Genomic DNA, 27866 nt, shown 5'->3' with positions numbered 1-27866 from the left:
TTTTAATTTAATTCAGCACAAAAATAAAACGAGATTGGGGAACATCCACCCAACTAAATGTAAAGCTGAAACATTTGCATTTTCCCACCTGCATCTTCCTGTCCTCATTTTATTTCTCAAATGCTCTAAATTAAAATTCTCCATTGGTATGCACTAAATGTGTTCCTGGCATTCTGATTACTTGCTGCCTTAAATGTGCTGCTGCTCACACCTGCTTTATGAGTGCAGTACGGGATAGCTGGTTACCCTACTGCTGGATGGTTTAATCCAAACTTGGGAACTCTGCTTGTGTTTTGGTTCCTGATTGAAAGTTTTCTGCCTAACAAAGCCCCACCAGCCAATGTGGGCACTGCAGAGGGCAGTGGACAAGAGGCCACTGAAGGGAGGATGATAATGACTTGGAGGAGGATGATAATGAGAGAGCCCTCTCTCCTGTACAATGCACTGACCCAAATCGCAATGCCCACAAATCAGTAGAGACAGAAGTGATGGCTTTTTCTCCCTTTGTTTATTGGTTCAAATGTCTAGCAAGCTCATTTTGTCCTTGAGCTAAAAGTTTCAATAAAGGATAAGGTAGAACATGCAAGTGATCACTCAGGATGGTTTTATTTAAAGTCCACAACCCCTCATAGATTATTTCAAGCCAAAATGATATAAATAGGTACATGAATAAAATTGTCAACTCATTCTCTACTGAATTGAGTTCTCTTCATCCATATTTCTTCTGCTTGATGGGAATTCACTCTCTATTTGAGCATGTCTGGAATGATGGCTATGCTATGTTTCTAAACCTTGAGGGTAGAGGAGCAAAGAGAGAAAATAGGTGCTATTAGAAAGACCATTGAAGGAGAGAAGCTCTTAAATTGTTTTCCCCCCATTCTTCTAGGTCCTGTGGAACATGTCCATCTCAGCGTTCCTTTTGTAGCCATCAGGAATAAAGAGGTCAACGTCACTGCAGTTGTATGGCCCAGCCAGTTGGGGACTCTCACCTATTTCTGGTGGTTCGGCAACAGTACTAAGGTTTGAGCATGTTCTAAGGGTCTCTGATATCACCTAATGTTGAGGAGTGGGTTTAGAATCATCTTGTTACCAACATGGGGGGGGTGTAGAGACAACAGTGTGACTATGACTTAGCAGATTTGAGGGTTTGATTCTCTTCTCTCATCATGACATTGTCATTATGTTTTCCTAGGTTATTATTAGTGCAATGGGACTCTGGCTCTTGTGATGATTAGTCTAAAATGTGCATCCTAAAAAATACATGTATAAATAAGTACTGTACACTAAAAAATGGTGGGATATACAGTGAAAGATAGTATGATGTAATAAAAAGAATTCAGGATTAGGAGGCTGTGGGGTGATCTGATTTCTCTTCCTTGACTCTGCCATGCATTGTAGAGTGGAAATAGCAATACATTAGAGTCAGAAGAAGTGGGTTTTGATCTTAAATTTGCCACTTGCAACCCAGGTGACCTTGGAAAAAAGTCAGTTCTCTTCTCTGGATCCAAATTTCCTCAACTGTAAAATGAAGTCGTTGGGCTCAATGATCATTAAGGTCCCTCCAGACTCTAAATCTTGTGTTCCAATGAGGTTAATAGTTCTATATGACCTTGGGTGAGTATACTTCCTCCCTGGGCCACAGTTCCACAGCTGTAAAATGAGGAAATTGGACTACATGATGTGTTTGGTACCCTCCAGATATGAAGGTTAATGATTCTTAGTGTTGACAAGGTATAATTTACCCATGGAAGTGGTATTTTTTTTTATTCCCCCAAGGTTAGCCATTAGAGCTATGCTTTATTTCCTTTCTAGAATAGGGAGAAGAAAAATTAGAAGGTTTATGTCTCCTCTCCTCTCTATTCTCCTTTTCTCTCAGCCTCAGTTTGCTCAACTATTAAAAGTTGCTAACAATAGCATCTATCTCACAAGGATTTGAGAGGGTCAAATAAGATTACACACATAGACATATTTGTCTGTACAAAACCTAGATGGTTTTAAATAACAACAATTAGACACCAATACTGACAACAACCCTGTCTATGAGGAAGCAACCAAAGTCTTGAGAAGGGAAATGACTTGTTAAATCTAGTGAGCTAATGTCAGACACAGCCTCATGCTCTTATTGATTGCATTGAGTGACTTGTAGAATTTGGGGATGTTAAACAATTGTTCCTTGGGGCATGAGATATTATCAAATATGAAGGAGAGAAAGAATGTCTTCCTGGGAGAGACAAAAGTGGCCAAAAAGAACTTGTCACATAGAAAGAGTTTGGTCATTTTTATTGCCCAATTGACTTTATTCCTATTTTTATCTTGTCTAAGACCTGCTAAGTGTATATAGTAGAGGCTCGCTGTCCCTGGAATTCCTTCCAATAATGCTGATTATTTAATTTAATACTTATTTATTGATTATACATCACATGGAAGATAATGTTCAGAGTCTATGGCTGCTGGTTGTTAGAAACTCTTTGCTTCATTGTGCCATCTCCTGGGAGCCATATCCCCAGTGGTTCACTAAAGGTAAACAACATCTTTGGAACTTGGGTCCCAGGAATTTCAAGCCAGCATTGCAAAATGCAAAGATTTCTGGGGCTGGGTTGAAAGGATCTGAACATTAGTCCTAGCTCCACCAGTGACTGTAGACAGATCAGTTAATTTTTTCAGCCTCAATTTTTCATCTCTAAAGAAATCATTATCAGAATTAAATGACAAAGTCTTTAACTCTATTGGTGGGGCAGGTGGTGACATAGCAAGACAGTACCTTATGTGCAAAGGACCTTGGAGTTTTTATTGATCTGTCAAGGAGTCAGTCAGCATGTAATGAGGTAGATGAGAAAAGGAATGAGTTTTTTTCTCTTAATCAGACCTGTGATTTCATTGACTTAGGAACCTCCCAATGAAGGGATTTCTTCTACCAAAGCAGATTTATACCTGTTTTTCAATTAATAGGCCAGGAGAATTGCTGAAGATATTGAGAAGCTAATTGTCTTACCCAAGATTACCCAATAGGGCTTTCTGACTCTGAGGCCAGCTCTCTAACCACTACGCCATTTTCCTTGTCACGAGATCATAGACTTTCCTCAATAGAAGTTGAATGTCCAGAGAATGTAGGTGTTTGTCTCACTGGGGGGCTGTTCTAGTCAGACTACAACTGGAGTGTGTCCTCAGTTTTCAGCTTTATAATTTAAGAGTGATGCTGACAAACTGGAGTGAGGAAAGTAACTGGGATGAGTTGGTGACAAGACTTTGTATAAGAGGGCTTTTCTATTTAGTCTCAAGATGAGAATATTCAAGGGTGGGGTGCAGGTAAGATGAAAAGTATTTGATAGATCATAATAGGGAAAAGGAGTTAAAACCCACAGGGCAGAATTTGAACAACTGTTTAGACTTTCAAGGTAAGTAGATCTGATTTAAGAGGGGACAGTATTTCCCAATGTTTAGTTGTATAAAAGTGGCCTAATCTTTCTAGGGAAGTTGCAGGGTTTCTTCTTCCTTAGATCTTTCAAAAGAGAACACATGAGCTATTGTTAGGACTAATATAGGAGAGATTTATGTTTTAAGTGGCATATACAGGGAAACTAGATGGCCTACTTTGAACTCTTAAGAATTTATGATTCTAGATTTAGCCAGAACACTTGACCTTAGTCTGAGTTCCTCCAACTATGAACATAGGAATAAATTTATCATGCCCCCCAAATTCCAGGTTCCCTTATATTTTAGGGAAAAAAAATCAGAAAAGGGTGGTACTCTATGTTCACTGGGCAATATCAGTAAGGAAGATCTTAGGTGACTACCCTTTTATTTCCTAGAGTTTTTCCCCTTGGCATAGATTGTTAAAAAACAAACAAACAAACAAGCTAGGAATGCTTTTGAAAATGTCTAATCCAATTTTCCCATTTTATTTATTTTTCCTTTCTCTAACTCTTCCCCAGAGTCAGGGTGGTATAATGGAAGCAGTATTGTCTCTGGAGTCAGAGGACATGAGTTCAAATCCCATCTCTCACAGTACCCTGGGTGACTTTGAGAAAGTTACTTAACTTGTCCTATTCTGGAAAACAAGGGAGTTGTACTAGATACCCTCTTTTCCAGCTCTAGTTCTGTGTGCCTGGGAGGTTATACTTCACAATTAGCATTTTATACCATATTGTCCTTATAATTCTCTGGTTTTCATTGCTGGAAATTTCTGTTCTGTTCACTGTATTTTCTCTGGGTGCCACAACCTGGACAAGACTTGGAACTTTATTGTTTAAGTAATGGGGAGCCATTGAAAGGTTTTGAAGTGAGAAAGTGACACAGTAGTATGGCTTGATCATTCAGGAGCATCTGTTTACAATAAGATATTATTTTTAAAGCCTAGGTAATACACAATAGCCACATATTTTGTACTTTAAAATGAACACAAAGCATATTGTTTGTTATAATGGGGCAACTTGGTGTAGTTAACTGAAAAAAAAAATCCCTCCCAGCTCACTATTTCCATTAGTCAAGTGTAAATCTCATAAGTAAATTGTCACTCAGCTCAGTCAATGACTTGTTGCTACCTGTCTCCCACAAGGAGTTCTCAGTAGGGGATAGATGGGGCACACACATGGCTGGACTGCAAACCAGGAATTATTTTAAAGGGTATGGTTTCAGCTCCACCCTCCTGTCTGTCTACAAGCCAGATTCAAAGAACTCAATTGCTCGTCCATTGGATTTGGAATGTTCTGAAAGGCCAATTTGCTGGGATTAAAAGAGGTCCAGCTTAGTAAATGTGTCTGCTTGTCTAATAGATTTGAGCAAATGAACCTTAAAAGACTTGATTTAATTTAACATGTGGTTCCAGACATCAGTGGCTGGTTAAAAACTCAAGGAGCCAGTTGAGAGTTCCAGCTTCCTGATGACAGTGAAACCAGCCGTGATGCCATAACAGCTAATGAAAAACAAAAGCAGTTTGGAAAAATGAAATTAGCTACCTCTATTTCCTAAGCCTGGGAAGCCTATGGTCCAAGACCATTGTAAGCACCTTGCCCAGGCTTGTTTGATGTGGCCTGGTGCTGAGCTTGGGCTGGCTGACCTTCAGAGAGAGTCCCATGTAATTTCTTATAGCCCATTCTCAGGGCTGTGAATTTCTCAGGATAGTAGAGGGTCATGGGAAACCACAATTCTGTATGGGCAGAACTTGCCCACACCTAAAGGAAATGAACTCTGAATTTTAGCTCTGACCTCTGCACTGATATAGCTTCTGGAGTGGCAGGAGCCCTGGCTGTTAAAAAGTCTAAGAGTAGAAAAGATCAATGATGAAGTGGAAAGAATGCTAGGTAGGCAGTCCAAAGTCTGGGTTTTGAATTTCAGTCTCTGTTACTTGTAACTTCTGTGACCTTGATCAAATTTAATTCAGAGAATCACAGAATTACAGAATTCCACAGACTGAAGGGATCCTCTATAAATGTTAATTCACTGATTCTCTTTGTTTAAAGATTCCAGTGTGGGAGAGCATCTACTAGCACATAAGTCAATCTATTCCACATTTCCTTTAGCTCAAATTTTAGGAATATTTTGCAGAGGCAACATGGGGAAATAGAGAATGTGGGTTTTGCATGGCAGAAAACCTGGGTTCAAATTCTGCCTCAGACACTTAATACCTCTATGCATGTGCCTTGGCCAGAGTTCCTCCTTTATAAAATGATGAGATTAGACAAGGTGGTCTCTAAGGGGACTTCTAACTCTCAATCTATTATGCTATATTCCTTAATTCAATCTTAAATTTGATCCTGTGCAACTTCCACCTACTTTTTCTCTCTGGCACAAAGCAGAGCAAATCTAGTCCATCTTCTATAAGATAGTCCTTTATGTTTGAACCTAGTTATCATATCTCCTCCTCCACCCCTTAACTACCTCTTAAGTCTTTTTATTGATAGATAAAAACATAAAACTATCTTGGATGCCCTCCAGTTCATCCATATAATTCCTGAAGCTTATAGGACAACAAAAAACTCATCTAAAAATGGTCTGATCAGAGCTGAGTAAGGAAGGACTCTCACCTTAATACATTTTCTATTTTTTAAAATGTATATATACATACACACTTACGTGTTTATGTGTATATGTATATATAAATAATTGTATCTGTATATAAAATGTGTAAAGGTGAGCACCCTATATATACATACATGTATAAATATATTATATATAAATATTTGTTTTCATGTTAGTTTTCATGACTGCCACCTTAGACCCTTATACTGTGTGTAGTCTAATAACATCCCAAGATAGGTCAATAGCTTTTTGAATTCAGACTCTTCCAATCTGTGTATTAACGGTTCTTCTCTGGTTTGTATCAACTCTAAGTTTGATAAACATTCCATCTGTGCTTTTAGCTAAGTAAAAAGAATGTTTAAGTAGCATAGGGTCAAGAATGGATCATTGTAGGCACTTCAGTGGAGACTTTCTGTCAGGTTGATGTTACATCAACTCCACTTTGGCCATTCAACCAATTCCAAAACATTTAACTGCCCTGTGGAGAGTCCATATTCCTCCATCTGTTTCCCAAGAATAATATAAGTTGTATTAAGTGCTTGATGTAAGTGCATATATGTATGTGTTACACATATACATATATGAACACACACACAGTATTCCCCTGATCTTCCAGTCTACTAAACTCATCAAAAAAGCAAATGAGTTTAATCGGGCATGAACTATGCTTCTCGTAGGTTTACTCTTCCTTTGCCATCAACTTCTTCCTTTTCTTGATTTTCATTTTTTAATAACATAGCTCTGATGGTAAATTCTAGAATTTTCTTGGCCATAAGAATCAAGCCACTTAATTAATAGTTTGCAAGCTCCCTGTCCTTTCCTGTTTCTAGAGTTTCTATACATAATCTCACTGGATTTCCCCGAGAGGCAAGTTTTACAGCAGAGCATCCTAAAAGCCATGCTGAACTTTGGGTAGAAAACTGACCTTATACAGCTTGGATATAAATCACTTCAGCTCTCAACATCTCAGTTACCTCATATTTAAAGTGGGTATAAAAACACTGTAGTCCTGACTTGTGGTGTTGCTTTGAGATTCAAATGAGATAACAATGTGTGTAAAATTTACAAATTTAGAGTTCTATAGAAGTGCTAGCTATTTTTTGTATTATGGCCTCCGAGGTCCCTTTTCACTCTGAAATTTTCTGCTTCTGTGATGAGAGCCAGGGAGTCAGTAAGTGGAAAAATTGAGAAGGAATTATTTTTCTTCTGAGGCAGCTAGAAGACCAAACTGGAGGGATTCTGCCTAAAAGAGCTGAAGTAAAAGATGGTCCTCAGTCTCTCATTCTACATTTCTGTGATCTAGTAGAAAGACCTTGATCTCTATGAAGAACATCCTATTCCATTGTTCTATCTGTATTGTAAAATGAGGGATAGGGGACAGTGTAGAAAAGCCTCCCCAGTCTTTGCCACAGGTAGATGTCACATGAAAGGCCAGGGATCCTTCCTTCTTTTTGGATAATTAAAATTCCAGAAGAAATAGAAATCAATCATTTGGTTATGACTTATAGTACTATTTCAAACATTATGTAATGGCTGCAAAATTATTTTTCATCTATTAACTCATTTCCTTCTAACACCACCTTAAGGTAAGGCAAATATTATCTCTATTTTAAAAGTAAGGAAATTAAGGCTCAAGGGAATTAAATGACTCTGAATTCCATAGAACTCATAGTGATTAAGTGGTGGAGGGAGAATGATCTTAGGTCAGTTGTTTTAGGTAGCTTGCTCTCTTAGTTTCCAGAAGACCTTAGTTCAAATCTCACAGCACACTTACCAGCTCTGTAACCCTGGGCAAGTCACTTAACCTCTGTCTGCTTCAATTTCCCAATTTGAAAAATGAGGATAATAGCAGCACCTACTCACAAGGTGGTTGTGAAATTAAAATGAGTTAATTATCTTTAAAAGTACTTCACAAACATTCAAGTGCTATTTAAATGCTATTATTATTACTATTATTATTACTTCTAAGTTATACTACCTCAGTCACAGCTGCTAGTAGGTTATACCAATTAAATTTATTTCATCTCACTAATTAGGAATTAGGGCTCCACAGGGGCATGGGAGAGGCAGGTGAATAAGATGCTGATTAAAGTATTCTTGAATTAATCAGGGGAAGAATCTGATGACTTCCAGGAACTGAGAATGAGTGTTTTTTTTTGTTTTGTTTTGTTGTTACTTTGATGTCTTTCAGCCCCTGATCACCTTGAACAGCAGCATTTCCTTCATGTTCACTTCTGAGGGACTGAACACCATAACAGTCCAGGTGGCTGCAGGCAACGCCCTCATCCAGGACTCTAAAGATATTGCCGTGCATGGTAAAATCAAAGTGCTACCACTGAAGCTCCTGTTAGTCCCTAGCCATTTAGGAGAAGACACATGCCCCATCCCAAACCCCCAACAGGCAGTAGAATCCTTTGAGGAATGAGTAAAAGGCCAAGTCCAGCTCTTGTCCTCTTGTCAATGAACTAGGACAAAGTGACAGAGGGAGCAGGGCCATAAGAGAAGACCACTCTTGCTGCTCTTGTTTGGACCATATGTTGTCAGTAAATAAAAATTTCCCCATGACTGTATGGTCCAGTGAATGGGCAGGTGGATAGTCACTGCACACTGCGAGCCATCTGAGTAAAGGAAAGGCCTGGCCGAGAATATTGGGATGGTGAATTTCAGTGGTCTGTTACACCTACTGTTTGTATGAAGCACCCTGTGAGGAAGAGGGAGAAAGACACAGGAAATCATGTCCTGTCCTCAATGAGCTTAAAGCGTCATTGGAAGCATGAAACTCTTACTAAATAAGGCATTGTGGTAGACTGGAAAGAATAATGAATATTTGGCATCAGAAGACCTAGGTTCAGATTCTGGCTCTGCCCTGTATTTTGGGTATGATGTTGGGCATCTCTCCTTGTCTCTGAGTCTCAACTGTGTCTTCTCTGTAAAAAAAAAAAAAAAGGAAGATTAGACAAGATGACCTCAAAGGTCCCCACCATCTCCAAATATGTGATTTGATGTTTATAGGTTTCAAAACAGTGAGTCTGGAAATGCAAAACAGATTCTGTACCTGTGTGCATCTTGGGGCCACAGAAGAGCAGAAGGAGTAAACCATATTTTGGTTACAAGTCTCAAGAACCAAGGACAAATTCTAGCATTCCTTTTAATAAATGTGATTGCCCTTCCCCAATACTCCTGATACCATCATTGCTTGAAGAAAAAAATACAAAACCTGCTGGATGTGTGACCATAAACCACTGAGCCTCAGTTTCCTTATTTGCAACCTGTTGTGAGGAAAGTACTTTATAAATCTGCAGTTGCTGAATAAATGTGGGCTACAGTTGCTATTGAGGGGAAGTGTGAAATTGTATCTAGAGAGATATGTATACCTTCATAGCCTGGATGACCTTGAAGTCCTGTATCTGATACAAACTGTTGTGTGAACAGTTAGTTACCTGGTGCCTCCCAGGAATTCACTAAGGCTGGGTTGCAATGCAGTTGTTGGTGTGCACTGATGGAGAGAAATCTCTGTCTGAGTCAATCTTCCAAAGGAAAAAGAAACCAGCTTTCCTAATTAGCGAGTTAAGAATTCCTTGACCTATTGCTTTGCATGTTTTACCACGTTTGCTAGTCACTGGCTGTCCAATCTGGTTGGTCCAGCCACATCCAGTGATGCTTATTAATCTGGTTTTTAAGTCTCCATGACATTTAGTTGGAGGACAGACAAGAATAAGGAGAAGGGGGACAGTGTGATAAAGTGATAAAATTGTCCCTGCCTGGCCCCATTATTAAAACTTCTTGTAAGTTTTGTTATGGCATCAGCCTTTGCAGCAAGAATACTGCTGTTCTGGGATTTCACATAAAATGTTTATATTCAGAATTTGGGTATTCCAGAAAATGGATCTTTTATGGTGAATACATGTTTATTTCTTGTTTTTGAATCATTTCAGTTATGTCTTCATGACTCCATTTGGGATTTTCTTTTGACAAAGATATTGGAGTTGTTTGCAGTTTTCTTCTCCAGCTCATTTTACAAAGAGGAAACTCTTAAGTGAAATGCCTGGGGTCATATAGTTAATAAGTTTCAGAGGTCAAATTTGAACTCAGGCCTTCCTGAATCCAGGCCTGGCACTCTATCCGTTGCGTCAACTAGCTGTTTATAGACCAGAATTAACAGGGCTGTTATATGAAGGTGTATAGCCATGTTTCCAATAACCAGATTTCCATTACTTCCTGGTACACAAATTTCAATATAGCACTGTCACTGAACACACACACTCTCTCTCTCTCTCTCTCTCTCTCTCTCTCTCTCTCTCTCTCTCTCTCTCTCTCTCTCTCTCTCTCTCTCTCTCTCTCTCTCTTCCTCCTTTTCCCTTACCCTCTTCCCCCCACCCCATATGTCTGCCTCTCTCTGAAGAGTATTTCCAGTCACAGTTACTGTCATTCTCACCTAATCTGGATTACCATAATCCTGACATCCCTGAATGGAGACAAGATATTGGCAAAGTCATCAAGCGAGCTCTGGTCAAAGTAAGTTGACTCTTCTATTTAAGCAATCAAGGATGGGATGGGGGAGACATAAAAGAAAAGATATGAAGTTAGAAGGCTTTTCCAGGCAGGATCACCAAGGTGGGGGGAGTTAATAAAAGTAGTCAAAGTGGGGTTTCATGTTTCTCCTTTCTTGCCATTTGAGGTTTGTCTGAAGGCAACACTGGAAGTATTTAATCGGGTAGGAGAGGCTAATAAAGGCTTATGGAATTCTGGTTGAGGATGTCTTCTAATATTTAAAGGACCATTATATGAAAGAGGGGCTAGACTTGTTCTTCTTGTCCAAGACCAAACCTAAACAAAAACAGAAATAGGGTTAGAGGAAAACAGTTTTTGCCTCACCACAAAGGAAAAAAAGTCAAGTAATTATAACTGTATAGAAATAGAATAGGCTGCTTCAGAGGTATTGAGTTTTCTGCCACTAGATGATCACTAGCTGGGTATGTTATGAGTGAAGGCAAGTGTTGGACTAGATGACCTTTAGATTCTCTTTCAGCTCTAGAATTCTATGATTTTTATCAATTTGGTCAGTTTTCTCTAGTGAAAAAAGGTTATTCTTTAGCAGAATAACATAAATTAGAGTCTCCTAACTGAGAGGAAGAATTCACAAATGGTGAAAGTTTTGAGTGTTTAATCTATTCTGGCTTCATCTAAAATGGCACTTTTAAGATGCTATGGACCCTCTAGGGTAAATTCTATTTCATTTCTTTATTAGAAAGATTGGCTGTCCTATGTTGGAGGTCAGTGAGTATATCTTTTATGATGCAGAAGCTAAAGCGGGTTAACCATGACCAATTCAACTCAGTTCATCAATCATTTACTAAATATCTACTATGTGCAGAACATTGTAATCAGTGCTGGGAGAAAAATTGGGAGCAAAGTTGATGAGAAAACTGAATGGACCCTGCCATCCCTGAGTCTACAGTTTTTCCTAAAGGGTATGGCCCATACACAGCTACTTATTACCACTGTTTTCTCACAATTCTGCAGGTCACCAGTGTCCCAGAAGACCAGATTCTGGTGGCAGTGTTCCCTGGCCTCCCTACCTCAGCTGAGCTCTTCATCCTACCCCACAAAAACATGACAGAGAGAAGGAAAGGCAATGAAGCAGACCTGGAGCAAGTGAGTGAAAGAAAGCACGAAGCCTAAATGATGGAGGCGATCAGGCTATCCTTAATCTCATTCATCTCTCCTTTACATAGATGATATTTGCCCATATTCCACACCTGCATTTCATTATCAGAAAATAGATGCATTTCTATACCCTATACCTGTGGGAAATAAGCTGTCATCTAGAAAGTTCTTTCTTCTCTAACACCGATTTATCAATGCTTCAAGCTCCAACCACCACCAATGTCTTATTCACATACCTCATCTTGATTTCAAAGTATCCTTGGATTCTTGAAGGCTACTTCAGCAGAAAACCATCCCTGATAGGTCCTATTAAGACAGAAAGTTTCAAGCACAAGATCTATGACTATCTCTATCATCTTGGGACTGGCATTTATGACAAAACTCACCATCATGTAATCAAAAGAATTATCAATTTTTTAGCTACAGCAACTGACAAAATCCATCTGTTATGTCATATGAGGGCTATGTCCTGCAGTGATGAAAGAAGAGCCATGCCAATGATATTACAGGTCCTTAGGATTGCCAGAAAAGTTTCAAAGCAGGCATTCCTAACCATTTTTATATGTCACAGATACATTGGCAGTCTGAGGAAACCAATTAATCTCTTCTCAGAATTATGTTTTTAAATTCATAAAATACATAGATTAGTTTTTAAAAATCAATTACATCAAAGCACAGTTATAAAATATTTTTAAAATAAGTTTATATTTTTATAACTAAGCATAAATTTATAATTTTTGCTCTCAGGAAGGCTGAGTAGATCATTTGAGTTTAGAAGTCCTGAGGTACAGTAAGACTTACACTGATCAAGTGTTTGCTGTTTTCACTGAATAACATTATGATGGTGACCCAGTAGAGGGAGGGACTACCTGGTTATTTAGGAGGACTGAATCAGGCCAGGTCAGAATCAGAGCAGGTGAAAGGTTCCATGCCCATAAATAGTGAGATTGGGCCTGTGAGTGACTGTTTCAATTCTAGCCTGAACAAGACAAGGGAGTCTTTCTCCAATTAACAAACTAATAAAATAAATATTAAATAAAAAGTTAAAGAAATAATTAAATAAATAAATGACTTAATCTAGACATTATTAAAAGAAGAAAAAACACATTTATAGACCCAAGTCTCTTACTCTAAATGTTCTGTACCTCAATTGGTTCTTGGTAACTCAGTAAAGTACATCTCTCAGATCACAAACTACCTGCCTATATGAGTATCTGGCATCTCTGCAGACCCCTAACTAGAAATATTTTCCCTTGGAATGAAAACAATTGGCAGGGGTGGGCAGATGGTGCTGATAGAAAGGACAATCTGACTGCCAGTGATAGTTCTGGCACACAGACTGGCAGAGGAAAAGCTATCTATATAGAGAGAAAATCCCCCCTCCAGATGTTGGCACTGTAGAGCAAAACCCCATTTTACTTGTTCTAGTTTTGGCATGATGAGTTTGTGCCCTACTGTCTACTGCCCCTCAAGCCCTCTCTAAAAAGAAAGAAAAGAGAACATTTGAGTTTCTCTATCTGCACTGGGGAAGTTTGTTTCTTGTCTTCTGTCTTAGATCCAAACGATTTAAGCTCTTCTACTGAGAGAAAATGGACTGCTTTTAGGCACAGCTCCCTGGGGAGAGATGGATTGTTTAAGGAAGCAGCTTTCCCCCAAGATTCTCCAAAGGGATTGAGATTTACTGGCATCTTCAAGTGGGTAGAGAAGCACTGATGGGTGCCAGGCACTAGAAGCTACAGGGAACATCTTAAGCTCATCCTTTCTTCTCCTTTTTCCTCCTGAGCATCAATTTTCTGTGTGTAGGGGAGACCTGGCAAATGAATGTCTGCAAGATTACCTTCAAAATAGAAAAGGCAATAAAAGCAGGCAGAAGCAGGATGGGGGCAGCAGAAATGTGGCTGGAACAAAGGAAAAGTCTGTCTTAGCTTCCTTTAATCTGGAATAAGGGCTTGGGATTTGGACTGCCCTTTGAACTACTACCACCTTCTCACTGCTTCCAAACTTCCTTAAAGTAACAACTCCATGGCACCTTAAGAATTTCATGGGAGGGATCTGGAAGACCTAAATGCAAATCTTACCCTAGATACCTACTGTGTGACCCTGGGCAAGTCACTTAGCCACTCTAAGCTTCAGCCTCCAAATCTGTAACATAGAGATAATAGCACCTACTTCATAGGGTTGTTGTGAGAATGAAATGAGATAATATATGTAAAAAAATTTGTAAACCTTAAAACCCTACTTCAATGAGGGATTTGTGCTCTACTGTTTTCTGGCCCTCAAAATCTCTCCAAAAAATTAGAGAAAAGCAAACATTTGAGTTTCCCCATCTATGCTGGGAAAGTTTGTTTCTCATGATCTAACTCTAAGATCCTGAAGGATTTAAGCTCTTCCGAGGAGAAAATGAACTGCTTCTAGACATAGCTCCCTGGGGAGAGATGGATTGTCTAAAGAACCAGCTGGGATCCATGACTTATTTTTTTTAAAAAGTATATTTTGATGACTATCTTTCAGTATGATTGGTTTCCTTTGTAAGTCTATTTATTTAATTTTGTACTTCTAAAAACATTATTCTGAGAGGGGTGTGTGGGTTTCATCAGACTATTAAATAGAGCGTATCACACAAAAAATCATATGAACCCATGATTACTACATTAACTATATTATGGTAGTTAGGGTTATTATTATTGTTGTTGTGGGCAGCAGACTGGAGTCAGAAAGACCCAAGGGCAAATCCAGCCTCAGACACTCACTAACTGTGTTACTCAGAGAAAGTCACTTAATCCCATTTGCCTCAGTTTCTCCATCTGTAAAATTCACTGGAGAAGGAAATGGCAAACTACTCTAGTATCTTTGCCAAGAAAACTCCAGATGGGATCCTAGAGAGTCAGATATGACTAAAACTACTAAGCAACAAAAAACATTATTATTATTATTATAGAAAATTATATCCCCATTATTGTTATAGAAAGAATTTGGAACCAGAGAATTTGGGCTCCCAACCTGGCTCTGCTGCATGCTACCTGTGGTGACCTTGAGTAAATCACTTAACCTCCAGACCTTGATTTTCTCAGGCATAAAATGAAGAGGTTTATACTAGATGGTCACTAGGACTAACTTCTTCTCTGAGCCCATCTACGTATTCCTCTCGCAGCTCCAGTCGTACAATGGTGAGAGCTCCGAGCATTCTTCCTTCGGCAGAATTGTGCATTGGAGTTGGTCAGAAATAAATCAGGCCTCTCAATGAGTACATCACTTTTACCAGACCTCTTTATTCTGAAATAGCAAGTGACATGTGTGAACTATATTTGGAAGCTACAATATCCATCCATTTAGATAAATAGGTAATTATGGTGATGAATAGCAGCTGTGATATTAAGGCGAGTAAGGCAAGATAAGAGTTGGGAACAACAGCCTGAGTCTGCTAAAGCTTTCATGCTGGAATTATGGAGTGATTAAATCAACTTTCCACATGCTTAGGCCTGCTGGAGAAAATGAAGTAGGAAAAATGATTCCCAAGTTTTTGGTGGCAGGCCCTTGCTTTTTCTGCTCTACTCTCCATTGTTCAGCTGCGATGCATCAGTCAGTGACTGGATATGGAGCAGGCTGGGGAAGGGAGAGGGGGACACCCAGGAGGTAATTTCTGCAGAATTCTCCCAGGAGTCTCCTTTCCTGTATTTTACCTACTTTGTATAGTTGGAGGATCTGGTAATAGTTTGACAAACACTGGTAGCTAGGTGGAGCAAGGAGAGCAAAGATTAGTGGAGAAAGTCCAAGACCTGGAATCATGGAGACCTGAATTCAAATTCTATCTCAGATACTCTGGGTGACCCTGCCCAAATCCCTTAATCTCTTTTAGCTTCATTTCCTTATCTATAAAATGAGGGGAATGACCTTGATAATCTCAAAGGTCTCCTCCAACTCTAAACCTATAGTGTTTCAGTGAAACACTACTGGTGGGCTCAATAAATGTATTTGTTGTTGTGGTTGGTTCATATCCAATTCTTCATGATTCAATTTGAGTTTTATTTGGCAAAAAGTTCCTGGAATGGTTTGCCATTTCCTTCTCCAGTTCATTTTATAGATGAGGAAACTGAGGCAAATAGGATTTAAGTGATTTGCCCAGGGTTACACAGCTAGTGTCTGAAACCTGATTTAAATTCATCAAAAAGAGTCTTCCTGACTCTAAGCCTAGCACTCTCTCCACTGTACAAACTTGCTGCCCTATAAATGCATTTCACACTATTCCTTAAGGTCACACCAACAGTGATATCAACATAGACCCAAGTTCCAAATTTAATGGTTATAAAATCCTGATAGCAAAAAGACCATCAACAATGTGGGCCAGAAGTTAAGAAACCCAAATTCAAATCCTAATCCCAACTCACTGGATAACATGTGACAAATTACTTCATGGTTTCCATGTCTTGATCTATAAAATAGGGGTACTACTAATTACCTACCTAAGGTAGATCAAATAAAAGCTCTTATATCAAGATATAAGAGAATAAGTATAAACATCTCTATGAGATAGAGAGAATAAGTATTAAAATCTAATATTCTTTGGATTATTTCAGCACCAAGACTCACAAACTTTCCTTGAACTATTTTGTTTTTAACCAGGAAAGGTTTTCCCTAATCTTTGACATTCTCTCTCTTCCTTGGATCTAGTGACAGAGAACAGCTATTGTTTCCCCATCTAACATTCTGTGCTTTTATCTTACAGATTGCAGAGCTCCTGTTTAATGCTTTAAATCAGAATTTGGTCCAGTTTGAGCTAAAGCCAGGGGTTCAAGTCATTGTCTATGTCACTCAGTTGACATTAGGTGAGTACCCAGAGTGGAGGGGAAGTAGTGCTGGGGGCTGTGATTTTTGATCTGTAGAAGCAAGAGGAATGGAAAGCACTTCTCCTTGGGTGCTATAAAAGATGCCTTTTAGAAACTCCTTTGTCTTTATTGACCTGATAAAACTTCTAACTACATGTGAATGAGATTATTATAGAGATAAAATACTAGAAGGTGAGTTAAGTAGATAGCAATTTTGAGTAAAAAAGATTGCCTTTCTGGGCTTCCATTTCCTTCCCTGTAAATGGAAACCATTGGATGAGTTGATGCTTAAGGTTTTTTCCAGATCAATATTTTCATAAATATTGGGTAAGAGTTCAAACTAAAAGTCAGTCATTTCAAGAAGGAATGGAGAATGTAAATATCCAACCTGTTAGTGTGCTAAAAGGGTCCATTCCTGCTATAAGCCTGTCTCTTTTCTAAATGGTTTTCTGGAAAGGGTATGTTTAAATCATTCCAGTGAATGGAGTGCCCCCTATAGCCCAAATGTGGAAGCTTTCAGAGCATCAGACAGCTGTGCTTACAAGGATTTGATAGAGGAAAAGAAGGAAATGTTTCATTAGTATTTTACCTTGGGTGCCCTAAGTTAGGTAGTGCCTTGGGTAGAGTAGCAAGCATACATTCAGGAAGATCTGAGTTCAAATCCACCCTTGGATACTTACTAGTTGTGTGACCCAGGACAAGTCACTCAAGCCCTATTTGCCTCAGTTACTTATCCATAAAAGGGAGAAGAAAAAAAGCAAACCACTACAGTATCTTTGCCAAGCAGTCCTATAGACAATATCCCCAGGAGTCACATAGAGTAAGACAAGACTGAAAGACAGCAACAGTCTTAGGATACTGCACAGAATAGTCATCCCAAAGCGCTCTGAGCAGAGGGCATTTCAGTTTTTCTCCCAGTTCCCTCAGCTAAGCACAGACTAACTAAAAGAACAAAGCAGAGTCTGTTGTAGTCCTTTTTCTGGGAAAAAATAGGGGAACCACCAGGTTATCCCTGGTGGAAGCTACGAGCTCAAAACAAAATGCAGCTGTGTGCATGAGTTCCCTTTGCAGAAACAGCAGATGCCACCCAGTTAAGGAAAACGACTGACTGATGGGCCTCCTTTCTCAGGGCAGGGTTGGCCCTGCTGCTCTCACTTTCCTCTTTCCCACCTCTCCAAATATGAACGTCTTTGGAGACCTTCCTAGTATTTCTGATTCCTTTCAGCTCCGCTTGTGGACTCCAGCACAGGACATAGCAGTTCAGCAATGTTGATGCTTTTGTCTGTGGTGTTTGTGGGTTTGGCTGTCTTCTTGATCTATAAGTTTAAAAGGTAAGTGCCAACCACTTCCCATTTTTATCTTGGTAGCAGGGTATGGGGGGACAGATGAAGACTCATCTGATACCTATACAATTCCCCTCCAACTTGATTTGGTAATTGGGCACAAAGACGTAGAGTAGAAGGCAGTCAAGAGCTGGCCTTTCCTATCATCTGTTTTTCTTGTGTTCTTCAATTAAATACATCAATCTCTTGAGGGTCTTAACTAACAAGTTCAAAACAAAATGCAGCTTGTATGAGTGAGCTGCCTTTGCTCAAACAGCAGGTGAGACAATAAGAGCCAACAGATGCCATGTAGCTCTTTAATTATAAACTTCTTAAGGTTAGGGTTCACTGTCTTATTTATCTTTGCACATAGTGGATACTTAATGGTTACTTGTTGAAAAAATGAATGAAAGTATAGCTGAATGGAAAGATAAATAAGTGGATGGGTAGATGGATGGATAAACAAGCAGATGGGTGCATGAATGAATAAACTGGGTAAATGATTGGTGGGCTTAGTAGTCTCTTTGTTCCACGTGAAAGGTAAAGAAGCTAAAGGAAAAATCTAAGGGGGGAAGGTCTCATTTCTTCTTATTTGACTTTAATTTTCAAGTTCATTCTCTCCAGCCACATATCTTTCCAGCTGGAAGTTCTCACTTCTCAGGAAAGCCCCACTCCCCAGCCCTCTGATACCTGCCTGACCCAGGAGGATATAGCAGGAAATAGCTTTTCACGCCTTAAATGATTTTTTTTAAAGAAAAAAAAACCTCGCTTCTCAAATTTAACTGAGCAATAACTCTGCCAACATTTACATGCTAAAAATACCCACCTTCCATCTCTCAGTTTTTCCTAATCAATTTCCTTTTAAAAACTTAGGGGGAAAAAAAAGAACCCCGCATGTGTTCAGGAACAATTTCTGAAAGCAATGGGAGTGGTGTCATAAAAGGATACTTCAGGACATGAAATTATAATCAATATTTCTATTCCATTAGTCCCCAACTGTAGTCCCTCTCTTAGTAAAAAGGATATGTTCAATGACTAGCCCCTTTGGCAGAAACTTCATAACCATAGGCAGAAATAAAATACACAGCATACGGATGGAATATAAGGTGTGGGGATGGGGATGGGGTGGGGGAAGACTACAAATGAAAAAAAACCATTAAATAATAATGTCTCATGTGCTACAAGGCAACTTAGAATGTTCTTGAGGGATTTCAAGGGGATAGAACAAGCTCCAACTAGGTTGAATCCGGGGAACTAAGGGGCATGCAGGTGCCAGCCTTTACCCTACATCCTCCCTGCTCCCCTTCTGTGATGAAAAATCCTAAAATACTAAATCAGGTTTGCCACCAGAGCTTTATCCACTTCTCCTCCCCTCAGAACTTACAACCTGCATGCTGAGTTCTAAAATACTTTTAATAAAGAACTGAAACATTCTTTCCACAACCAACAAGAAAAGCCTTCAAATTCCTGGTTGAATTTGTTTCTTAGTAAAATCAGTCAACACATATTAAAAAATATTAGATATTTCTTTGATTTGATGGGGTGGGCAAGGGAAAGGATTGGGAAAGGGGAGATACAGAAAGTAGAAACAGAATGTAGAGCCCAGAGATAAAAGGAAAAATTGAAGGCTTTGTTTAGGGCTGGGACAAAAGGTATCAGTGCCTAGTGATACCTTTGTTACATCAGACAGTATTGCTGATTCCTGTGATTTATGGAGGGTTCCTTTTTTCCCCCTTTTCTTTTTCTTCCTGGTTTTACTTTGAACACCACTGATTTCCTTAAAATGAGCTCCGTTAACTGAGGTAGCACTATACAGTAAATTCTCCTTTTCTCAATACCACTTCAGGAGCAATTCTGTCCCCTTGGAAGTGCCAAACAATCCACTTTGCACTATGGGGCTGGCTATGTGAGAATGCCAGTGTCAATACAATAAACTCAGACTTTTTCAAAAGTAACCAGCAATCCACACACTTTTTCTCGAATATCAAAGATTTCCAGAGTTATTCTCCACATTAGCCAAAGCTTCTGGCCTACTTCCCACCGGTGCTTCCTTTCTTGTCTCTCTCCCTGCCCAGTCAGCTGCATCTGTGAATCTTTCAGTTTAATTAGGCACAAAGAATTGCAGTGGCTGTAGGTGCCCGATTGGTGGACACAGTCTTTGCTTCTGTATCTTCTGGGGAAATTGAGCTTTCCAGCTCATTGGCTTGGCTATGCTTTCAAAAATCAAACCTTTCTCTTTTCAGCTCTCTGATTATTGCCCCTAGTGGTTGATCAGCAGGAAGAGAACGTTTGATCTCATTGCCAACCCTAACTACACTTTAAGTAAATGTAATAACTGCTGGTGTGTGTGGATGTTATCCACATCAAATAACATGGCTGTTATTTTCTGCTGTCTCAAAAATGATAATAAAGAACAAAGACTCAAGAATCATCTCACCTTTCCCAAAGCTCTGCCTAACAAGGTGGTCACTTTCTCAGAGAATTGTACTTGTCCTAAGACATACAATTTCTTGAGAATATGCTTAAAGCAGTTAAAATACTTTGAGGCTTTACCAGCATGTCCTTGCCATTGTAATCTTATTGCCATTAACTAGTTCTGTGTCTAATACCACCTCTGAAACATCTCTAGAAACAGGGATGAAACATACAAACAAGAAATAATGTTTTGTTAGCTGGAAATTAATGGGAAGAGCATCTGATCATGATTCAGGAGACCCAAATTCCTCTTCTCTCTCTGCCTTTCAGTAGTTAGCTGACCTTAGGCAAATCTAATCTTTCTGCAAATTGGAGCTAATATTTTCCCTCCCATTGTCCTAAGAACATTTAATGAATTAAAAACACCATTGAAGCTCTTCATCTAAGCTAATGGTGCTATAAAGTTGTAAACATAGAATTTTCTGTCTTCAATATGTCATTGGGCAAACTGGGAAATAGCCAAGAGAAATCTGGCTAAAACATCTCCCTACCTTTGAGCTGATTTCATATTATCAGATTTGGGTTTCAGCAGTCCCAGAGTATGATAAATGGGAGGGAGAAGACACAATTTTAAGTACTGTAGTCATCCTGGAGTATTTTCACAACATATACTTTGATGATTAAACAGAATATCCATCCTAAGATGCTGATTTTTTATAGTTTGTTTATATAAGGAGAAAGAAGCCTGGGCTGACATGAATTTTTAATTCTGTGAATTTAGAGAATTTGCCACTTGCAGCCTCTCACATCATCTCTTCATTAGGGTCCTTGAAACTTGAGTCTTTTGGTGAGCTTAATTTTATTTTATTCTATTCAATTCCAAATATTTTAATTTTTTTCCAATCATATGTAAAAAATTAACATTAATTTTTTTAAAATTTTGAATTCCAAATTCTCTCCCTCTTCCTCCACCCACACTGAGAAGGCAAGCATTTTGATATTGGTTATACATGAGTAGTCATGCAAAACATATTTCTAACTTAGTCATGAGAGAAAATACAGATTAAAAAAAAGAAAAATAAGGAAAGTTAAAGGAAAGGGGTATGCTTCAATATGCATTCTGACTCCATCAGTTCTTTCTCTACAGGTAGTTAGCATTTTTCACCAAAAGTCCTTTGGAATTGTCCTAGATCATGGTATTACTGAGAACAGCTAAACCATTCATAGTTGATTATCATACAATATACAATGTTTTCCTCGTTCCACTCACTTCACTTTGTCTTAGTCCATTCAGGTCTTTCCAGGTTTTTCTGTAAGCATCTTGCTCATTATTTCTTATAGCACAATAGTATTCTATCATAATCATATGCCCACATCTTGTTCAGCCTTCCCCAATTAGTGGGCATCCCCCTTAATTCCCTTAATTTTTTGCCATAACAAAAAGAACGGCTACAAATGTTTCTGTACATATAAGTCCTTTTCATTTATCCTTTATTTCTTTGGGATAGAGATCTAGCAATGGTATATCTAAGTCAAATGGTTTATATAGTTTTATAGCCTTTGGGCTAGTAATAAATGACTCTTCATAACAGATCAGTTTACAACTACACCAACAATGCATTAGTGTCCCAATTTCCCCACATTCCCTCCAACATTTCCCGTTTTCCTTTGTTATATTAACCAGTCAACTCTTGGTCCATTTTAAAAGAGCAGAGAGAGGTCAGTCCATAAACAAGCACAGAAGTATAAATTAATATTGATAAAACCACCCTCAATCTAAAGGAGAGACTGAAAAAGTATATTTGGTTTATTTCATTATCTTTGTCCAGTGATTTCCTAAGACAACTTCAGTACAAAAGTTCAGTGTAAAACTATGGAATCATCAGTGAGGAAGAAGAGCACAAGTTTCATAGCAACTAGTACATTTCTCTGCATAATTGAGCTCCACTTATTTTGGAGGAATTATTTTTGCCTTGGAAGTCAAAGGACCCTCAGGGTCTAGGATAGTCTCTGTCACTACTAACAAGCCATGTGTTGTTGGACAAAATTCTTACCTTCTTTTGGGCCACAATTTGCTCATCTGTAAAATGCAGCGGTTAGGCTAGGTCTAGGTTAGATCTCTGAGCCCACTTCCTGCTCTGATCAAGCTGTCTTTGGCTTCCTAAAAAGTCAGTGTGATTCCATTGCCTCAAACATTTTGGGCAATAGATTCTTTTCTAGTGTAACACATAATAATCACAAACCATGAGGGCAAGATACTGGGGCTCTGATGTGGAGTGGAGGAGATTGTCTTTATGGCTAGTGATGCATTTGGGGTGCTCCTGATGTCATACTAGAAAGAATGGTGAGCTTGGAATTAGAAAATCTGGGTATAAATTCACCACTAATAATAAGATCATCTTTTCTAGTTTTAATTTTTTCCTGCTCTAAAATGCTCTTCACTGTCTACCTCAGCTTTCTCTCCAATGGAAGGGAATTTTGTTTTTTGGTTTGTCTCATATGTCCCTGACTAAGAAGTGTGGCTACCTTTTATATTACCACAGGAAAATTCCCTGGATTAACATCTATGCCCAAGTACAACATGACAAGGAACAAGAGATGATTGGGTCAGTGAGCCAAAGTGAAAATGCTCCCAAAATCACCCTCAGTGACTTTACAGAGCCCGAGGAGCTGCTGGACAAAGAACTGGACACACGGGTCATAGGTAAATGATCCTGCTCTTCCTGGACCCTTACAACTTAAGCCAACTCATCTCAAATGGCAGAGAGACTGCTGACCACCTGTGGTCCACAGCACTCTTTTCTGTGGCCAGAACCTGTTTTAAAATGTAATTGGGAAATAGCAAAAAAATAAATACAGCAAAATATAAATAATATAATATTTGAAAGCTAAGGAAATGTGAGACCCACAGAGATTGTTATGGCTAGAAACATGGAGGAGCCAGTTATTGAGAAGAAGCCTCATTCTCCCTATATAAAGACTAGAAGGCAATAGCTCAGAAAAGGGTAGTAAACCTTGGCTGAGTCCTCACAACAACACAAACAATTTTTCTTGCTACTATAATAAACTCTAGGGTTACAACAACATGGCCCCTGTACTTTTTAATTTACATTGTTTTTTATCATTGTTTTGCTTCCCATTTTCTTTCCTTCTTTCCTTCTTTTCTCCATAAACCCTTACCTTCCATCTTGGAGTGCACATTGTATATTGGTTCCAAGGCAGAAGAGAGAGGTAAGGGGTAGGCATTGTGCTTAAGTAACTTGCCCAGGGTCCCACAGCTAGGAAGTGAGCCCAGATTAAAACACAGGACTTCCCTTATATAGGGATGGCTCTCTATCCACTGAGTCACCCAGCTGCTGTCCTTACTTGGTTTCTTTAAATAAAGTGATATAAGTTGGGTAGACTGGGCTAATATTTATTTCTTAATGAAAGCTGTTCCTCAGTCCCATCTAAAGACTTTAAAAAAATATATGCATTTACTAATAATTAAGAGCACTGACTGTGGATTAAGAAGGAAGATTCAAATCCTGTTTTCTTCAATTATTGACTTTGGGCAAATGCCTGGAGTCTCATCTTCCTGAGTTGACCCTGGACAAGTCATTTAACCTTGGTTGCCTCAGTTTCTTTTTAAAACAAGCTGGAGAAAGAAATGGCAATCCACTCCAGTATCTCTGCCAAGAAAACCCCAAATAAGGTCACAAAGAATTTGATACAACTGAAAAATGATCGCCCAACAAAAAATCACTTACCTTCTCTTGCCTCAAATTTCCTCAACTGTAAAATAAGGAGGTTCAATTAGACAGCTTTTGAAGTCCCTTCCAGCTCTCGGTTTTTAATCCTGAGCCTATAATCAATCACATAAATTGAGCATATAAAGGTAGGACAAAATGGAGTTTACCAATTCTATTATATTTGCCTCTTCCAAGTATAGGGAGGCTAGATTTCCCCTCTCCTAATTTGACAACAAGCAATCTTCCACAAAAATGAATTGTAAATACCTTGTAGGAAAGTGAGAACCCCTTCTTGTTTCTTAGGAAAGGAATAAAGACTAAATTTCTGAGTCATTCTCAGATGGGGATCCACTTTTCTCATGTTAGTTTCCAAAAGAATATTTGGTGAATGACTTCTTAGACAGAACTTGAGAGGAAAGCTAGTGGAATTACCTCAGCAATGGGAAATGCTGCAATAGCATGAAGGGATTGTGGGGGTGAGACAAGGAAACAGAGCTGACCCTCCCCAGGGTCTTATTGATCACATGTATTGCTAAAGCCTTTCCATGTAAGGCAGAGAAAAGAAGGGTTGTTGTTGTTGACCCTTGTTGACTACCTCTCTGAGACTCTCTTTTTTTGTCTTGTCTTCCCTACAGGTGGTGTTGCCACCATTGCCAACAGTGGAAGCACAAAGGAAATCCCCAACTGCACTAGTGTTTAATGTGGAGAAGCCCTTGTTCTACAACCTTTCTGATTTTTTTTTTATTTTTGATTATTACTGTTCTTACTATTATGGGGGGAAACAAAAAAGAAAACTATCCTTTTTTAATCCTCTGCCACCCCAGAGTCCCCCTTACAAACAGAGGACATTGGAGAAAGGCTTTCTTAACCAATTAAAATGACCTGAGAATCAATAACCATGCTCCTGTCATGGTGGAAGGCTCTCCTTTCCCAGCTGCTTCTGTGCCATCTTCTGCCAGTGGCAGCTCCAAAGCAGGACTTTCTATGTCCTCCTGGACTCTACCTTGTTTGGGTTGTTGTTGTTGGGTTTTTCATTTTTTATTTTTTTTTAATACACACAAACTCGCCAAACCACACAGACACAAACCCATGACCTAGTCTGCTTCTGCTGGGCCCTGGTGGGAGTGGAAGCAACTCCCAGAAGCGGGCAGCATCCTTTTATGAGAGGCCCTGCCTAGTGCATGTCAACATTGAAGAGACCAACGATGATGAGAACACCATATTGTAGATAATGACAATGTAAATAGCTTTTTATTTCCTGGGAAATAATTTAATGTTTAGTAAAAAAAGAAAAAGAAAAAAGGAAGAAACTCCTTGTGCGTACACACATACACACACACGCACACACACAAAATGGACACGTCCACCAGGAGCTGGTTCGGCAAGTATGAATTCTGGACCAAGTCCAGTTGTCTGTCACATTTAACTCTTTCATCTCTGTGTCCACAACATAGCTGTTTCCTATTCTGTATATAAAAAAAAAAAGGGAGGGGAGGAGAGAGTTCTTTTGGACAATTGAAAAAGATTAAAATGACGCGACATTACACTACGTGGAGTTCTTGATATTCCCCAGATGGCACAGCATGACTTTCAAGATACACTTAAGAAGTGTCTGTTGTTAGCTGACCCAAAGGTCTCCCTCTCTCCCCGCAGCACTGCTTTGTCAGGCTAGAGAAGCCAGTATTACCTAATAGGAAATCAGTCTGATGATGCATTAGAGTAGAAAGGATGATTCTAATTCCTCCTGCCTGTGAGGACGCGCAGCCTGTGTTCTCTGAGCCCAAGAGGAGATTCTGGGCACCTGGGTCCCTGGCGACTCCTTGCTGAACTCCGCTGAATGGTAGGCGATGGGAATGGTTAGTAAACTGGTAGCATGGGTCTGGCCCATGTACATTTTGTAGGCCAAATAGCAATCTAGTGGTCTGATGATCTTAGTTGACTCTTCAACGCTGTGATATTTCATTGTCAGGAGTATGCACCATCCTTAAAGTCAAGTGTCTGCCTTTACTTCCCTTTAGGTAATTCAAGTCTTTGGGGGGGCGTGAGCTTAGCAGTCTTTCTCATTTTCCCTTTGCACATATGCCTACCCTTAGTCCCATTACCATCAGATTGTTTTAGCCCAAGCTTTGAACACTGTTATTTTTTTTTTCTGGGGACAAGATGGAAACGTTTATTTTAAAAAATGATATATTCATAGGATAGTCCTCATAGGAGGTAAAAAGGGAAATTACTTTGAAGGCATATTGTTCACATTTTACCCTCTATGAACAATAGAAGGCATCTGCAAAGATGCCATTGGCTGATTACGGCAGCATAGAGCATCCATCCCCACATTTCTTTGAAAAGATTAGGAGTGTTTATAAGCACCCTGCTTTTTGGTTTCAAGGGTTAATTGGGGCAGACAATTGCAATACTTGTATTAAACACTGGAATACAAATGCATGAGTCATATCTATATATACAGTATATGTATATATACTGTTCTTGGTTTTATTGTTCCATTTGAATATTTCTACTGTAAAAAAAAGGCAGTGGTTTTGAAATTGTTGAAAATAAATGTATTTTTGTACATCAAAGCTATATCTTGGACTGAGCGTTTTTTAAAGTTTTATTACTGTCGTATGTTTTTACATTATGGACCCTTTTCTTTCACAATTAGCAATTCCTTGTAACAAAGAAAACCAATTAAGCGAAACCAATGGATATGGCAAGTAGGTCTGACAGAGTATGCAGCATTCCACTGCTATCTTCCCCCACTGCTTCAGCAAAAAGATGGCAGGACAAAATAAACACTATCTTTTCTCCCAGAGCCAGCATTGCTTATGAACATTAAACAGCATATCACTATCTTTTCCTATTCCTTACATGTTCTCCTATTTCTGAAGCCTTCTTCAGTTTCTCTGGATTCCTCATATTTGTTATTTCTTAAAACAATAACATTCAGTGACCTTCATAATACCACAGTTTAGTCATACATCACCCAGTCAATGTGTGCCCACTTTGTTTTAGATATTTACTAAATAGAAAGTCTCAGCATTTCTTTTGTGACATTTGAGTGATCACTTGCCAGTACGCTTATACACAGAGCCATTTTCTCTCATGTGAATGGCATATTCAACTAATTTTCCCATCCCAAGCCATTGTCCCTCCCTTTGCTATTGCTGGTTATATATAGTTCAATGGCAGACTTACTTATATACTGGCAATTCTCTTCAGTATGATCAGACTTACTTTTCCAAGAATAATTCTGTGCATGTCTTGATTTTAGTGCATAGGGGTAAGAGGGCAAGGAGAAATGCCTTTAAGTCCTAAAAAAGACATAAGGGATTATAATTAGCATTGGATCCTTAAGTTTTACTAAGTGCCTTTCCATATAGTAATTCACTTGGTTTTTACCAGCACTATTATTATCTCCATTTTACAGATGAGAAAGAGAGGCTAAGGGAAATGAAGTGATTTGCCCAGAGCCACACAGCTAGAGAGTATCTGGGAGCAAGTTCAACTCTGTTATTCCTAACTCCAAGTCTAGCAATCATCTCTCCACATAGTTGTGGATTAGACTAATTTTTCTTGGCTGCAAAAGGCAGATGGAAGAGCAATATGTGCAAGTTTGCAAGAGGCAGATTTAGTCCCAATATAATGGAAAATAATTAGAATTGTCCAGAAGTTGCAAGAGCTGCTTCAGGAGGTAGTTTATATTTCAATATGAATGAAGTATATATAGTATAAAACAAACAGAAATAAAGGGCACCAGGAGGCAGATCAAGAAAGCTTTCATTCAAAAGATATTACTTCTGCTGTGTCTTGAAGGCAGAGATAAGAAAGGGGAACATTTTAGATCTAGAGGATGACCAGAGTAAAGGCACACAATTTCTCTTAGAAGCATTCAC

The 27866-nt window shown here is 39.0% G+C and overlaps 1 protein-coding gene across 2 annotated transcripts in view; it reads left to right on the top strand.

The window, feature by feature from the left end:
- Positions 1-26552, top strand: part of SORCS3 (sortilin related VPS10 domain containing receptor 3) — a 724209-nt gene extending 697657 nt beyond the window's left edge. For both annotated transcript variants that reach the window (XM_007479197.2, XM_056804235.1), the window contains 8 exons: positions 887-1020; positions 8210-8333; positions 10421-10533; positions 11542-11673; positions 16409-16508; positions 17734-17839; positions 22789-22949; positions 24612-26552. In XM_007479197.2, the coding sequence (XP_007479259.2) occupies positions 887-1020; positions 8210-8333; positions 10421-10533; positions 11542-11673; positions 16409-16508; positions 17734-17839; positions 22789-22949; positions 24612-24676 (935 nt within the window). In that variant the 3' untranslated portion in view covers positions 24677-26552. The remainder of the gene's footprint in view (positions 1-886; positions 1021-8209; positions 8334-10420; positions 10534-11541; positions 11674-16408; positions 16509-17733; positions 17840-22788; positions 22950-24611) is intronic.
- The last annotated feature ends 1314 nt before the right edge of the window (positions 26553-27866 follow it).

Source organism: Monodelphis domestica, chromosome 1, assembly GCF_027887165.1.
Source record: "Monodelphis domestica isolate mMonDom1 chromosome 1, mMonDom1.pri, whole genome shotgun sequence".
Lineage (NCBI taxonomy): Eukaryota > Metazoa > Chordata > Mammalia > Didelphimorphia > Didelphidae > Monodelphis > Monodelphis domestica.
This window is presented reverse-complemented; position numbering and strand designations above follow the sequence as displayed.